The sequence below is a fragment of the Agelaius phoeniceus genome, chromosome 1 (assembly GCF_051311805.1).
Source record: "Agelaius phoeniceus isolate bAgePho1 chromosome 1, bAgePho1.hap1, whole genome shotgun sequence".
Classification (NCBI taxonomy): Eukaryota; Metazoa; Chordata; class Aves; order Passeriformes; family Icteridae; genus Agelaius; species Agelaius phoeniceus.
In genome coordinates, this window is record NC_135265.1 from 116,358,119 (window position 1) to 116,373,704 (window position 15,586).

General features: G+C 38.1%; 1 protein-coding gene across 3 annotated transcripts in view; it reads right to left on the reverse strand.

Annotated features, from left to right (window-relative positions):
- Nucleotides 1-281: 281 nt before the first annotated feature.
- Nucleotides 282-15,586, reverse strand: part of TOX (thymocyte selection associated high mobility group box) — a 217,831-nt gene continuing 202,526 nt past the window's right edge. For all 3 annotated transcript variants that reach the window (XM_054633558.2, XM_077185864.1, XM_054633553.2), the window contains 3 exons: nucleotides 13,522-13,908; nucleotides 4,417-4,568; nucleotides 282-2,543 (listed from right to left, as the gene is read on the reverse strand). In XM_054633558.2, coding sequence (XP_054489533.1) covers nucleotides 2,507-2,543; nucleotides 4,417-4,568; nucleotides 13,522-13,908 — 576 coding nt within the window. In that variant the 3' untranslated portion in view covers nucleotides 282-2,506. The remainder of the gene's footprint in view (nucleotides 2,544-4,416; nucleotides 4,569-13,521; nucleotides 13,909-15,586) is intronic.

Here is a 15,586-nt window from a genome sequence, read left to right on the forward strand (position 1 = left end):
AGCAGACTGCCCATGGCTGGCAACCATTTATTTTTCTGAGGTCAGACATAAGAATTGACATCTATGGATTGAAGTTGGATCTTTCTTTTGGTAAAAAATGGTTTCAGTATATCCACGGCCAAAACCTGCTGCTCTTCCAGCACAGTTGTTTCGTCTAACCGGACACAGAACCTCACTCAGAGGATGGGTACCAGAACCACACTGGATGGCTAAAGTGCTGCACAGCACACACACCAGAGCTTCCCACGGTGACAGACTGAGAGACACCAACTAGCCAGAGGTTCATACAGAATAAGTATTTTATTCATGATGTATTTTTTTATTTACATTAAAGTTTTCTTGTATTTCGAACTCTGCTTGGATACCGAAATTAACAACTTTATGTGACTGCGCACCTGCTCTATAAGAAATGAAGATAACACAGTTCTTTTCCATAAAAGAAAAAAGAAAACTGCCTGTCGAAATCAAAGTTGATTTTTCTCATTCTCAGTAATTATCTTTTCTCTTTAGAATTAATATGAGTGGAAAATGTAGTTTACTGTAATATAATAAATAGAAGACATTGGGTAATTAGTAGTGCTGGTATATTTCTAAAGTACTAAACAGACAAACAATAAACTCTGAATTTAATCACGAGTTCTCATACAGTTTCAAGACAGGAAAATTAGAGCTCTCAGCTACAGTTATTTGAGTAATCACATCTGATCTGCATTATTTATTAGTTATTACATGCCAAGTGATTCCGATTGTACATTGCCTGAAATCATTCAGAAGCAAGCATGCCTTTGTTTCTGTTTTGTTTTATAAAGAAAAACCAACGGCATTGCCAAATGTGTATTCTATCTGAATTGCTTCCTTTATTTCACACAGAAAATACAAATCAGTGGTAGTGTCCATTAATGGGACAGGCATCTGGGATAAAATAATCCAGAAATATATTTTAAGCACTATCCCTGATCCCAAAAATACCTTCTTTTGGATATTTTTATCCCTTTCCCTGTGGCTGTTGAACTTACCTTTCATTTTAGGATTTATTTCTGATATACTCCCTAAAATTCTGTAGGACTTTTGCATATATAATAAAATGGCTGAAGCATATTTGGTAATATTTCTTTTGGTAATATGTTTATTCCACTTGACAAATTAACAAAACATGATGAAGTTTCAAGAAGCAGTGTTATGTAGCTTTATTCAGTTAGTTTTGTTGGTTCAAGTCTTAGTTTTGGGCAACTTCCTCCTACAATGTTTTAAAAAGGGAATTACTTAAAATACCTTTTTTTTTATTTTCCATAACAACCAAAGAAATAGAGAAATAGTTCTTGGTTACCTTCATTTTCTGCCATTAAAGCAGGTTTGTTGTTATATTTGTCACTGTAAAAACTAAATAAAGTATTCACATCATCAGTTGTGAACAATTTGTGCCAGCAAAAGTTAAAGCGTCAAAGAAACCTCTTTAAAATGCTAACAAATTTACTTACAAACACCTATATTTATTATTTCATAAATAGGCGCAACAGGTTCCATAAAAAAGATTAAATACAGACACAGTATGAAGAAACAATAATACATAGCCATATGTAGAGGTTATAATTTAGCTGTCTCCAATCTGTTTCTGCATCTAATAAAATATCAGGTAAGCATTTGGCAGTTTTATACATAAAAGGACTTAAATGACGTTTACTAACCAGTACACATAAAGTGATTTTCTTTAAAAAAAAAAGCATTTTTTAGGCAGTACAAAATAAATGTGTTTGCTCTTTATCAACATTAGTTTTTTCTCCTAAGTTTTTTGTATTTATTTCATGAGACAAAGCCAATATTTTTAATTAATATAATTTGGGACTACTTTACTTTTTTTCTCCAAATACTTTGAAAATATAGACTATCAGTCAGTTGTTTAAAAATGAAGTAAAAATATGAATGTTTGCCAATTTTACCCTTATTGTGAAATCAATAAACTGGAATGAGCCAGTTTCAATTACAATTAGCTACAAAAACATTCACATTTTATACTCTAGGAGAGTGTAACATAGATGCTATTTACAAACTTGCTATGACTGCTACATCAAGCCATTTAAAAAGTCTTTAGTAGTTTCATATAAACACCCATTATGAAAAACCAATGGAAAATCCAGGACTTTTATCCGAGACATCTACAGTTGCTAAGGCAGTTACTACCGCAGCACTTCACAGCAAAAACCAACATAAAATCTGAATGGTCCAAGTTTCCTTCAGGGAAGAAGAAAAGCAATGTCCGTTATAGGATCTCAGGGAAGGGGTGGAAAGGAGAAAGAAAGAGAAAAAATGGGGAAAAAAACAAAGAAAAGGAAAGAAGCGAGACTATTTTTTCCAGAGTGGGTGACCCACAAGCTCAAATAGTCCTAAGTGCTTAGCAACTTGTATTTTCTAATAAAATGCAGAACTGCCCTGACTGCATAAAGCAATCCATGATGAAAAGACTTCCCTGCATTCCTCAGTGAAAGGAAAGGAGAGGTGTTTCAGATTTTCAGGTAAGGTAGAGTGCTTTGTCCCTCTGCATGCCCCTGTTCAAAGAGAAAAAGAACAAATGTGACTTTTTTTCTTATATTTGAAAAATTTTTAGTTCTATTCTTCAAGAAAAAAAAAAAAAAGATCAGCCCCACAACCCCACTGCATGTCATTAATTCCAAGCATATCACTGAAGTACAGCTGCATTGCCATGGTAATAATAAGAAAAAGTCATAGTAACTTATAGCAACGTGGAGACCACATCTGTTTTTAAAACTGCCCAGGACTGGGACATGGGTTTGAGCACTGGTTTGGGGTAACCTGCACTAGTGGGCTGGTAGCACTATCAAAATCTGCTTGGAGCTCCAGATTTAGCACAGGTCTTGGAATAATGCTCCATAAGTGGCCTATAAGAAGCAGGCAGTTTCCCTAGAGGCAGGAGAGTTTCATTGCATGAACATGGGTGTCTGCCACTTACTGAGCCTCTGGCATATCTGATTTACTGGTACAGATATACCCAATACGTGCTGGATTGGCTGCATTTGCAAGGGGACAGCAGAAGCCAAGCAAAGATTAAGTTCACATGGATTTGCAAAGTCTTCTCTACACAGGGTGGGCTATCTACAGGCATATGTGCTCAGAGAAAGCTGCTGGGGATGGGAAGTTACACCCACTGCACACCTGGAGAGCAATTCTGGGAACAATGACACATTGCTTTGTTCCAGAAGAGACCAGGAATCAAATCCACAGGTGGCTGTGGCTTGTTTGACAGAGGACAGTTTATTCAGAGCTCAGTGTAAGTGGTTGTAAAAGTCTGTGGGCTGGATAGATTTCAATTAGGGCCTGCAGCACGTCTTGACATGGTGGTAGAACACAGAAGTGAAACTGTTCTGCTGAACAAGTGGCAAGTCATGGGGCAATAGGTATGGGATAGGATGGGTATAGGTATGGGAAAGAATGATGCTGCTGTTCAGACTAGCTAAAGTCCGCCTTAGTGTCAGCAGGTTGTAGCAAAGGTGTTATTTTCAACTAGCAGCCAGAAAATTATTTTTATTCAGTTCTAATTTGAGTTCCAGAAACACTTTAAAACAATAAGGCAAGTGAAATTTTCAGTTTAAGTAAATGTAATGGATGAAACTGGTCTTTAGTTCTGCTTTCTGTTCATTTATCTGGGCTAGATTTGGCACTTTGGGAGCAAGGAAGAGCTTTTATCTTCCATTGCCTTGGGGATTCAGGCTAAATCAAGGGGAGGTCAGGCTGGTGGGCATGTTCACAAGGCACAACATCTATAATTTAAAACTGAAAAGATACCTTCTGCTCAGTGTTAAATGTTTCCAGGCAGTTTGTGGCACAGTAACATGGCTCCACAAAAACCAGGGTGCCAGAAGTTGAAGGACTGAAGGGGTTACTAACCTTATATTGAGGACATAGGGCTCCTACAGGTATGGTGTTTTGTTTCTGGTTACAATCATGTGTTCTTCATGCCATTCTCTTCCATGTATCTTGTATCCCAGGTATCAGCCCTGCTTCTCACTGATGTGGTTTTTCATGACCCAGCTAGCTATTTGCATGACCCAGACTAGAAAATAGTTCACGTCATTTGCCTCTCATTGATACACAGTGATCTTAAAACTTCTTTCTTACTCCTTCTCCCTAAGATTTCAGTTCTGATCTTCTATGGAATGCAAGGTTCTCTGAGACCTAGAAACTGTATGTACTGTGAAAAGGTGACAACGATGTCTAATAAATGTATGTATTGAACAATTGCTCTCCCACAACAGACTAACTGCTGAATAAATATGGGGCCATCACAGATACACTTCAGAAACACTGTAGGGAAACGGGAAACAATGCTGTTTCCAAATTCTCTATCATATACTTGTGTCATGAATGTTGCTCAACACAAGGTGGCATTCACTGGCTGCTTACCCATTACTGCAGTAGTCATTATTCCAGTCCACAGTCTGTGCTGGAGGATTTCTGCACCCTGAACGAACATACTCCATTGCTTGGGTAACAACTTGTGCAGCTGTTGATGTTGGATTGATGATATTCTGATAATCAGGCTGAAGAGTAAATCCCTAGAGGAGAAAACAAGTACATTACAAAGAATGGAAAAAGAGTAACAGGTTGGGTGCATTAAAAAAGTATAAATGCAGACTGTACTGTGCAATGGTAGAGAATACTACTTTTCCAGGTGAGATTTTGGTTATAAAACCTAAAATAGGCCAAAATGTGTAGGTGCTTTCTAAGTTTTAAAATCTTTCTTCAGTTTGAGAAATGAAACACTGCCAAAGCTCTGCTCGCAGTTACACAGTCACAGGATGGAACTAAAGGAGACAGAGCAGAAACAATTCAGAACCAAGAGAACAACTCAATCAGCACTGGGACAAAAAGGTCTGTTTGCTCCTTAGAGCTTCCATTTAGATTAAACGTAAGCATACACACTAGTCACTAATTCCCAGAATATGCAACAGAATCTTTTTGAAGGATGTAGGCAGCAGGTGGTTGACTGTTTTATTAGACTACACCTATTCACGTATTGTTCTCAAAACCCTTTTTCTTCATTCAGTCACAAAGGGACCATCTGCCGCTTCTTTTATTTTCACTTCTCTCTCAACTAAACGGAAATTCAACCAAAGGTTTTTAACAGTTGTTGGACTAATGTAGCGAAAGTAGCAGAGAATAACTTGCTTTTGAAACCAAGGAGATGAGAAAAAAAAGTGGAAGTTACAAAGAGACATCTAACCTGCTCCCTGAGTTTTCTGTCATATGAAAAGTCATAATCATTTTTAGCTCTTTTGATATATTCTGATGTTTAAATATTGTGTTTAAAACTGGAGAACAACTGAAATTTCAAGGCTAGCATATCTATTTCACCCTGTGAAACAGATCATCATGTTCCTGTAAAGTAGGAAGAGCTGTACTGGGTAAAATCATGGGAACGTTGTATTAAAGCAATTGATGTCTACTGAAAAAATCCAGACCAAACTTCTTCCTGGGGCAAGGGCATACAATTCCCACTGAAGTAAACTGGATACATAGCTACTAAATGAGAAATGGAACTTGCACCAAGATGCCTAGTTTGGAAACTCACTCCTTCCAGCCAAAGATCACATACAGAATAGACAGAATTAACTCTCATATCTTTTAGTTAATTCAGTGTTTGTGCGTTGTGTGTGATTGCTTTTCTTACACAGCCTTCATTACAACAGGCATTTTGTGGACAGATGTTTTTTTCTGCAGGTTTAAGAAGGCAGCCACCCTACCTTTTGTCAAGATAAATGAATATTCTCAGCTTTCACTTGGCCCCCTTCATCCATAGAAATTGCCTTCCTTCAAATGGAACATTGCTTCCTTCTTCTCATCTCTCTTCCCTGACTATTCCCTGAGATCCTGCAGGTGTTTTGCCCCACCTCTCATGTGCACTGCCACCTTGCTCCACTCATCCTGATCATGGGTTTTAGTCTAGGCCATAAATGACTGCAACTTTATTTCTTATTCTTTTCCATATGGAGAATACCCTGAGTAACACTTCAGTACCTTAAGCACTCTTGGAAACCTCACTTTATCCCTGTTGACACCAAGAAACAGACCATTAGTAGTGAGCAAGTTCACAGCTGAATTCTGCATCTAGTTGCCATGTTATTTATGTACTGCCCTGTTAATGAGACTAAATAAAGCCTTCCCATGGTGGGTTTTACAGCCATGGGGACTGTAACCCCCACGCTCATGCACTGCCTTTTCACCAGGCTCTGAATCTGTGCAGCGAGCTGCAGAGACCCCCATACCTGCAACAGATCCAAAGGAAACAGTAATTGAGCAGATTTCCCAATGACTTTAATTGGAGTTTTGTGTAATTAGAAGGCTGAGAATTTGGGTTTGTATACCATCTTCATCATTTTTACACAAAACACCAACCATAAGACCTTTTTAATTTAGCTGTAAGAGGAAACCAACCACAGAACACATCCTACCCCCAGGCACTTAGATTTACCTTTGGTAGCAAATCCCCTGATCTATCATATGTCCAAGAAAAACACTATATAGGGACAGTAGCCAGTAGCAAAGCATGCAAGTGAGCAGGCACAGAGACTCAAGTACTCCTAAAATCATAGAATGGTTTGGGTTGGAAGGGACCTTAAAGATGATCTGGTGGGCAGGGACAACTTCCACTAAACCAGATTGCTCATAGGTCCATCCAGCCTGGCCTTGAACACCTCCAGGGAGAGGGAGCATCCACAAAGTCTGGACAACACTCATGGAGCAAGGAGACAGTTCCTCCAAATCCAAGGAAGAAACCATCAGTACAATATCCATTCAATTTCTTCTGGAATTAGGATAAATAAATAGCGTAGGTGTCAGAGAATGGTCCTGGGTTTTAATTCAGGAACTGGGTGCAGATGGATTCTCATATTTTTTCAGGTTTTCTGAGTGACCACAGCCAAATTGCCTTTTCCAGCAAAGCACATGTGCACGTGTGTTTGGACTGAATTGGTAACTCTCATGTTAAGGTTGGGGCTGCAGAGCCAAATTTAATTCTTCTACCTGCAAAATAAGGCATAACAATGCTTTCATCTTGTACCTGACAAGTTCTATTTAGTTTATGGCTGCCTGGGATTGGGCTCTGTTTCTTAGGGCACACTCAGGTGATAAATGCTAACATGATGCAGGGATATCTGTGCCAGGCTCCAGTCCTAGAAGGGTCTCAGTGGTCCCTCTGGGGGGTTGAGGGCTACCAGAATACCAGCACTGTGGGTGATGGAAAGCATGCTTGTTACAGCCAAATCATTTAAGCAACCTCAACTCAGTACGAAGGACTGATAAAGTATGGTACTGTTAAAGATGTAAACAAAAATTACTTCAGCTTTTTTATCAAGAGAAAAAACTCTGAAAATACAGATCTGTACAACAGAGGGAAACAGCCTTGTATCAGGCTTGTGGTAAATATTTGGGTATTATTTATGTAAGCCCTTAACAAACAATGATGAAATAAAAAGTGCTCAGAAAATGAGTGCTTCGAGGTCTAATTAAACAATGCTGAATGTTTTTGCATTGTAATGCTCAAGAGAAAATCACCAACTGTTTTGCAACATGCCTAGAATTTTAAATTTCATTTTCTTGTCCCAGATTGAAATAAAAATAGGGAACTTGATAAAGATTAATTTGATGTCAGGAGGGACATTTGCTCTTTAATTAGATTTCTGTAGCCCTAGCAGTTTCGTTGTGCCACTGTAGCAAGTCCTAAAAAGCCTGCAGCAGAACTAAAGAGTGATCCTCATCTCCACACTTTACTGGGAACTAATTTCATTTCCTGCCTGTCTGGAGAGGTATTTTCAACAGGCATCAATGTTTTTGTCTTCACAACTGATTTATTCATCAATCTCAATGTGATATTTTAAACCTTTAAATTATATCCGAATCCTAAAGCATCTGTTTATTACACAAGGAAATTGAAAATCTGCCTGTGTGATATCATACAAAGATTTTTCCTTAAGGTTATAAAGGAAGTTGACAGATATTAATGATTTTTTTTTTTCTCTTGACCTCATTCGAAGACAAAGCTTAACAAAAAAGAAGAAGAAATCTGGACAAATACGGCAGGTTCCTGAGTTTGCTGCATATAAAATATATACCAGAAAAAATGAGGTTATTATTTTTGGCAGGCTATGCAATCATCTTGCTGTATACATTTATTTTCTAAAGGAAAAAAAAAATACCTAAAAGTAGACTAAAATGAGTTATTATTAAAAAAAAAAAAAAAGTGACATACATTAATCTTCTGGTGCTTTGTTATGCATAGGTACTTGCAGCCATGGCTACTAGACATTAAGAATTTAGTTTTGCTTCCTCTACCTGTGAACTGAAATGGGACAGAGTTGGACATGGGACTCACTATCCCATGCAATGCTTGAGTGCAGGATTTTGAGCAGGGAAGGTGATGCTTCCAGTAGGGCTACTTGAAGGGCTCCTTAACAAGATCTGGGTGTATTAAGGAGGGGGTGAATCCTCAGTCTCATCACTCTTCACACCAAAGAGCACAGTGAACAGGCTGGGTAGAGGTGTATGCTCAGAAAGAGGCACAAATCTCCATGTGAGTAGAGAAAGGAAAGAATGACCTTGCAAGTGAAAACAGGCTGCAGCTTCAGCTGCTGTTTCAGCCTGAACTTTGGAGAAATTGTGCTGATTTGAATGACAAGGGTTAATAATCAGATCATCTAAGGCCAACTGAGTAAAAATTAAACATCATGTCAAACCTAAGAAACAGACTGGAGAGAGAAAACTCTGCATCAGTCAAAAAATTATGCAGTGATAAGATGCTCATATGAGCATTTAATGAAAGAAAAATCACACTCTTCAAATCTACTGTGAGTCTACCTGTGTGTCAAAGGTGGATAAAAGAAAAACTACGTCAGAGTGGATTTTGACTTTGAAAAGTAAAACTTTAACACAGCTCCTCTTAATGATATTTAGGAAAAATATAATGAATTTCAGAATTAGAAGTTAATAAAAATCAGGATCTAATTTTGAACTAAGTATGAGAACAGAGATTATGGTCATTTTTTTATAGTTTAAAAGGATTATCACTGTAAACAAGCATCCCAAAGGTCTACAGTAATGACCTTTTTAAACTTTATTAATTAACTGTTGGAATAGAAGAGAAAAAATGACAAAATAATCTACCTCCAAGAAGTTACAATTTAGATAACTCAAAACAGAGATTGTTTAAAAGAAGTTAAAAAATAATTACTTATACTAGGCATATGACCAAAATGCTAATACTGAAATTTTATATTGCATTTCAGACAAATTTGGATGCATTGCATCAGCTGCATACTCCACAGAGTTAATTGATTTTAAAAATAACAGAAATTGTGCAGTCACTGAGGACTTTTGGCTACCAACACTTCTGCTTTTTTTGATGTTCTGTAGTTTTTGTGGATCCTCAAAGGAGACTGCCCTTCCCCAGCTGGCAGTCACTCTTGATTTGGCAGCTGCACACGTGCAGGCAAGGAGTGCTGGATATGGAGAAGGACATGCTGTTCCCTGTAGAGCTGATGAAGACCAGCTCATTGTCCTGGAAGCAGTGGGAACAGAACTCTCTCCTCAGGTCAGCACTTCTTAGCAGACCCTCCTCAAAGTCTGCATAGAAGAGTTTGTGAATTTCACGCACAATGTTTTTTGGAGAACTGTGTTCCTGCCTGCCAGGACTGAAATCTGGATCTCTTTGTGGTTTTTCTTGGAGCTGGCAGTCCTTCAGACATTCTACAAGATGGCCTTTGATAAGAAACTATCCTCCTTTTCCTGGAGAAAATGACTGACCAAATGTCACAGAGCCAGAGTTCAAGCAGGGGATATGTTGAGAGCAGGGATTTGCAGAGCCTGCTACTGTTGAGTGTCCCACTGGTGAGACATGAACTATTTCAAAGAGGGATGTTTGGGGAAAAAAAAGGACAAAAAAAGAAAAGAAAGAGAAAAAGAGGAAAAAAAAAGAAAAAAAAAAAAACAAGAAAAAAAGAAAGAAAAAAAAAAGAGAACCCACAATTGATGATTTCTACTTCTAACATGCCTCCAGCACAGTCTGCAATGAAGGTGCCCAGCCAGGTGAGCCAACACCTGCAGTAGAAAACTGCTCTGCTGGGAAGCTGTTGGCAGACTTACTCTTCTCTTGCCTTCTCTTGCTGCAGTATGACATGACAAAATTTGCCTTTTTTTTCTTATACTGTATTAGTCTAGTTAGTATGAATAGTGCTGAGGCTTCCAAAAAGGAAAATTACTCCTGTTGCAAGTCACTCCCTAGGGAGTGGTATGTTAACTAGTTTCTGTTCTTGCTACCTTCATGGAGTCTTTGGAAAGGTTTATGGTGGCCATACCTAAGCATGGAGGAAATAAAACAACTTGAGGGAAGTGAAAAAAAGTTGGTTTAAAAGCAACTATTGCTCTGCTTTCTCAGAATTAATATTCTTCCATTCTTCTTGGCTTTTTATTCAGGAGAGTGTTCTACACAGTGCTGTTTGGGACTGAACATCACATCCAGACCTCCCCTTCCCTCCTCACCATAGGCCAGACAGACAGTGTGGTGCTTCCTCTTTCTCCTTACTGCTGTTGACTCTGAGCTGCTGGGAGAGCTCAATTTTTCTCCCACTACATCTTTTCCTCTTTAACAAGCTCTGTGATCAGCAGAGTGTTTGCTCTATTTCAACCAGAAGGGAGAGCAGAGTCCTTTGACAATTGAGCCAGAGAGAGGCCCTTACTTTTAGGTTGTAATCTCTTGACTTTTTGCTATTTGCCTCCTGGTGACCAACCTATCTTCTATGCTCTAACACAGTATGAAATCCTGGTGTTGTGTTTTCTATCATTTCTTGACTAAAAAGGGTCATACTTAAGAAACTGAGCAAGATACCACTGTTCTGTTCTGTTCTGTTCTGTTCTGTTCTGTTCTGTTCTGTCATGGCAAATCATGTATTGTCAGTACACCTCTAGCCCTATAATGTAATACATATTTTGCTATATTTAAATTCAATTCACAAACTCTATAAGCTGTTATATGTTAAAAAAAACCCCAAACAAATATTCCAAAGTGAAATGACACAGATTTTCTCGAGCTCAAAAGCTGCATGACTGTAAAGCAAAAGCAGGAGTGTAAGAAATATAAATTGGCTTGTAGATATTACACAATGATTAAAGAGACATGTAGGCAAAGCATGGCAGTGAAGCATTTCAACAAGTAACAAGTACCCTGAGTGAAACAGAAATATCTCACCACAGTATCTTCATTAAAAGCATCAGCCTTTCTAACTAAGGAGTATGAGTTAGTAAAAAGCATTTGACCTAAAATTTTGTGAGTTTAACAGGAATACAGAAGTACAGCATTTTTATTTAACTGTAATTTTCCTTAGTTAAAAAAAAAAAAAGACTCATTATGATAAAGGTCTACATTCTGACTTCTAGAGACCTGTTTTCTACAACCGAGTGTCCTGTATTTTTTCTTAAGCTAGAAACAAGTCAACTGTGTGCCATATATCTCACAGATGACTGAAAGTACTTCCAAACCATGGATGCACACACCTTATGCTACAAGGCTTGCAACTTGGCAAAATAAAACATTAGCAGATTCATACTACATTAGCTTTTCTTTGGTAGAGAGTTTAAAGTATTGCCTAAGTGTTTATCCATACAAAAAATGATAGTTTATGTATAAATAAGTAAGTATCTAACATCTGCATGATATCTTTTGTTAGTCCCAACTCTACTCTTAATTCACTAAATAGAGACAGATTTTCAAATCTATTCAGTAAATTATGCCTAACAATTCTGGAAAAGACATAGGGAATTCTGCATTGGACGACTAATACACAAGTGACACTGAAGCTGGCAAACAATCTGAACTTGGAAGATTGACTCACTGTGCACTAAAAACTCATTGAAATATAGCTATAGGATCTCAACAGGTGGCTGTCACAGATGTAATTTCTCATGTTTGGTAAATGAACCAGAGTATTGCTTTGTCTCTCACTGCTCTGAGACTTCAGGTTCAACCAGGATTCCTCTGGGCTTGGGATCTCCAGTCAGACCCTCCTGGCTCACCTGCCTAGGACTTCCTCTAGCTGATTCCAGCTGCCCGGGTTTGGGGTCAGCTCCTGAGGTTCTCTGAGACTTGAGCGTGGCTCTCCTGGAACACTCACACTAACTGCAGGAAACCTCCATGAATAGATGACTCCACATACGCGTGGTCATAAGTCTGTTGAGTCTATTTTCTCTGATAGTGACAAATTGACCTAGGAAATTTGTCAATTTGACAATTGAACTAGGAAAAAGTTGTGAACACTTCATGACTTTTCCTTTCTGATTACTCCAAATCACTCCTGAGACTAAGATCAAAGTCTCTGAATAAATCCAAATCATCCTGAGCATATCTCCTGAACAACTAAGTTTATCAGTCCAAATTGCTTTCAACACTTTTGGGGTTTTTTTCTGCTTTGGAAAATTTCTTCCCCTGTTAAATTGTTCTCCTGGCAAGAAGTTATGGTTTGTGTTCAAGTATTCTCAATTCTAAAGACCAATCTTGAGATGAAATGTTTCTGGTTTGGAAAGCAAATGCAAATGCCTTGTTAGCAAAGGTGAATTTTTAGAGAAATATAAAACATGGAGCAAGTTCATGACTATGTATTATCAGCCGGTACTGACAAGTTTTGTGTATACAAATTTTGTAGATTCTTGCACTTCCATTCAAAAAAATTTTCATTTTAATGCCACTTTGCAAAGCAAGATATTATTATTGATAGTCAGATCTCATACAATACAAAAGGAAATTTTCTCTCATGCAATCAACAGTTTATCTGCTCTCTTTATATTCCTCTGTAAGCCTGGAAGGCACAATACCATGGATGGTCTGCATTAAATCAGAATTCATAGGAAATGTATTGAGAATCAACTATCTAAAACATTCAGAGTAGGGAAAAAAAAACCAAACAAAAAAGCCCCATATTGGGATGGTGAACACAGCCCATTTCTTTACAGTAAAAAGAAGGAATATTTATTCATCAAAATGAAGTTGTGAATGTGGAGTAATGTAACACACTCATGTTCACTTAATCTAGTACGTTCAGCCCGACCTGGGCTGCTTTACGTTTCCCCTGACAGTTCCACATCACAGTCAGCACAAGGATGACAGCATAAGCTACAATTATATTTTTTCTAGACATGCCTGCCTTTTGTTTGCAAAGTGTGACTCCTGAAGGCTTTGCATTTCACTATTTCAGGGTAGCCACAGACTTGCAGATGGATGTATGGACAGCGATGGACATTGTCGCTAGCACAAACACTTCTACTGCAGTTTTCCATCCTCTAGTTAAACTCGTTCATTTGTTCTTGCCCTTGGAAGACTAAGCCTATACTACCTTGGTTTTGGAACCTGCAAAATTAAAGCTAATCTAAATATCTCTCATTATGCCAACTTCTGGATGACTCCCCTCCCCACACCCTCCCCAAAAATAAAACAATTCCCGAGAGAACGGAAAAGCCCCAGCTTACTTGCTGCATTGTAGGTGAGTGTAAAGCAGACTGGACCTGCATTGGTAGCTGGTTTCCAATGGACTGCTGCATTGGGATCGGCTGGTGCTGCTGGATGTTGAGATGCTGGTGCAGAGGGGGGCTGATCTGAAGCGGTGGAGGAGGGGACACAGCCATGTTTGCTATGGAAACAGTCACTGGCATTTGGTTGTTGGGCTTGGGCGCTATGTTCCTGGGGATATTGGCATGCATGGCGGTGATGTGAGGATTCATTCCTGGTTGTTGGTGGTAGTGGGAACTGAGGTACAGTGCAGAGTGAGCCTGGGCAGGCCCATGAAACACTGACTGCTTTGAATTCATCATCTGAGGTTGTGGGGAGGCTTTAACATCAACAGGTTCACTGTAGCTCTGTTGGAGAAAACAAAAATCAGAAATTGCTTAGAAGTTACCAAATATGGCTGTTCTACCCACCCTGAAGTCTAAGTGCAAATCATAGGCAAACATTTATCTGGACCATCAAATTTTCCTTGAAATGGAGTTTGGTTATTGCTCTAGAAAAATAATTAATCCCTTTTCACCTTGCACTTTTGCCTTCAATATTGTAAAAAACACAAAAAAAAGTAATTTAGGTCCTTCATTTCCTGGTCTAGCCTGGCATTTTCTTTATCCAAACTTGGAACTGCCATCACTGATCTAATATCTTACACAACCAAGGCAACCAAGCCTGACACATTTTTTCACATAAACAGCCACTATTATTGTCCTCAGATTCCATGGCCTAGTTGAAAGGAGAATTAGGAGGGTGGGTTACAGAAAAACTCTGTAGTGATTTTTGACATGCCTTGTTTTTCCATCTGCAAACCATGGACAAGATTTTCAAGGTCTTTTACCATATACATTGATATTGCTAATAGTTATTTATCAGTTAGTTGACATGATGAAGATGCTAAATCCCATCCTCAGCTGTTCTGCTGCATGGAAAAAATACACTAGCTGCTGTGCTAATGCCTTTATTTTGAAATATTTTTGGTTGGAGTGCTATCCATGCCATCAAACATATTACATAGGCCATGCATTAAAAGAAATAGAAATACTCTGAATAATTTCTCTTTTAGCAAAACATGCTTTATTAATCCAAAAATTCTGTTTAAAACTTATAGCTATATAAATGTTAGCCTGCACCAGATATAGGGAAGCTATCTTTAGTCTAAAGCTAGAAGAATACTACATAGAATATGAGAAACTGCAATCTTCAGAAATATTATGGTCTGTCCTGATTTCTTAAAGTTGCTAGTAATAAAACTTCCCCATGAATGAATATGAATTTTAATAACACTTTTTGTTCTAATATTTATAACTTGCTACATTTGGTTAAACTCAATTTACTCAATTGTTTTCATACATTTATTTTCCTAGATAATGCTAACTGTGTGCTCAAATAAATTAGAAAAAATGTAAGAATTAACTCACATATGCTTATAGGTGGCAAACATAATTTGAAGTTAAGTCATACTGGGATTAATAGTCAGTGAAAGGTGAAACATGCTGGGAAAAAAATGGCAGAAATGTCCCTCTGGAGAAAGTCACTTTGTCAAAACAAGGCTTAAAGAGGAATACAAGCCCTTATTCTGTGATCTCCATGTCATGTTTGCTCAGTTTACAAGTCAGAGTAAGTTTCATGTTACTCTCAGCACTCCAGGGTCAGTGAAGTCTATTTGTATTCCTTCTGAAGGATGCACCATCACCAACAATCTGTTGACATGAGCGCTACTGAAATTGCTTCATTATATGCAATGATGAAGATGAGAATGATAACTTCCTTCTCCCTATGTGTAACTGCAGTTCCATTAGCAAAAAAACCCTTGTTTTCTCTAGTAAATTAAGGAAAATTAAATGAATATGAAAAAAATTAATGCAAATCTCTGTCTCTGTGGATCAGCCTAGCTCTGCTCGCATGTGGGTGTACACGTGTGCAATATATATTATGTTCCTGTTTGCAGGATTCAGATGCAGACATAAAAGCCTGAAAGTAGCTGAAAAATCTGCCATTATTTGGATATTATTTTTTAAACATTGAATTAATGTT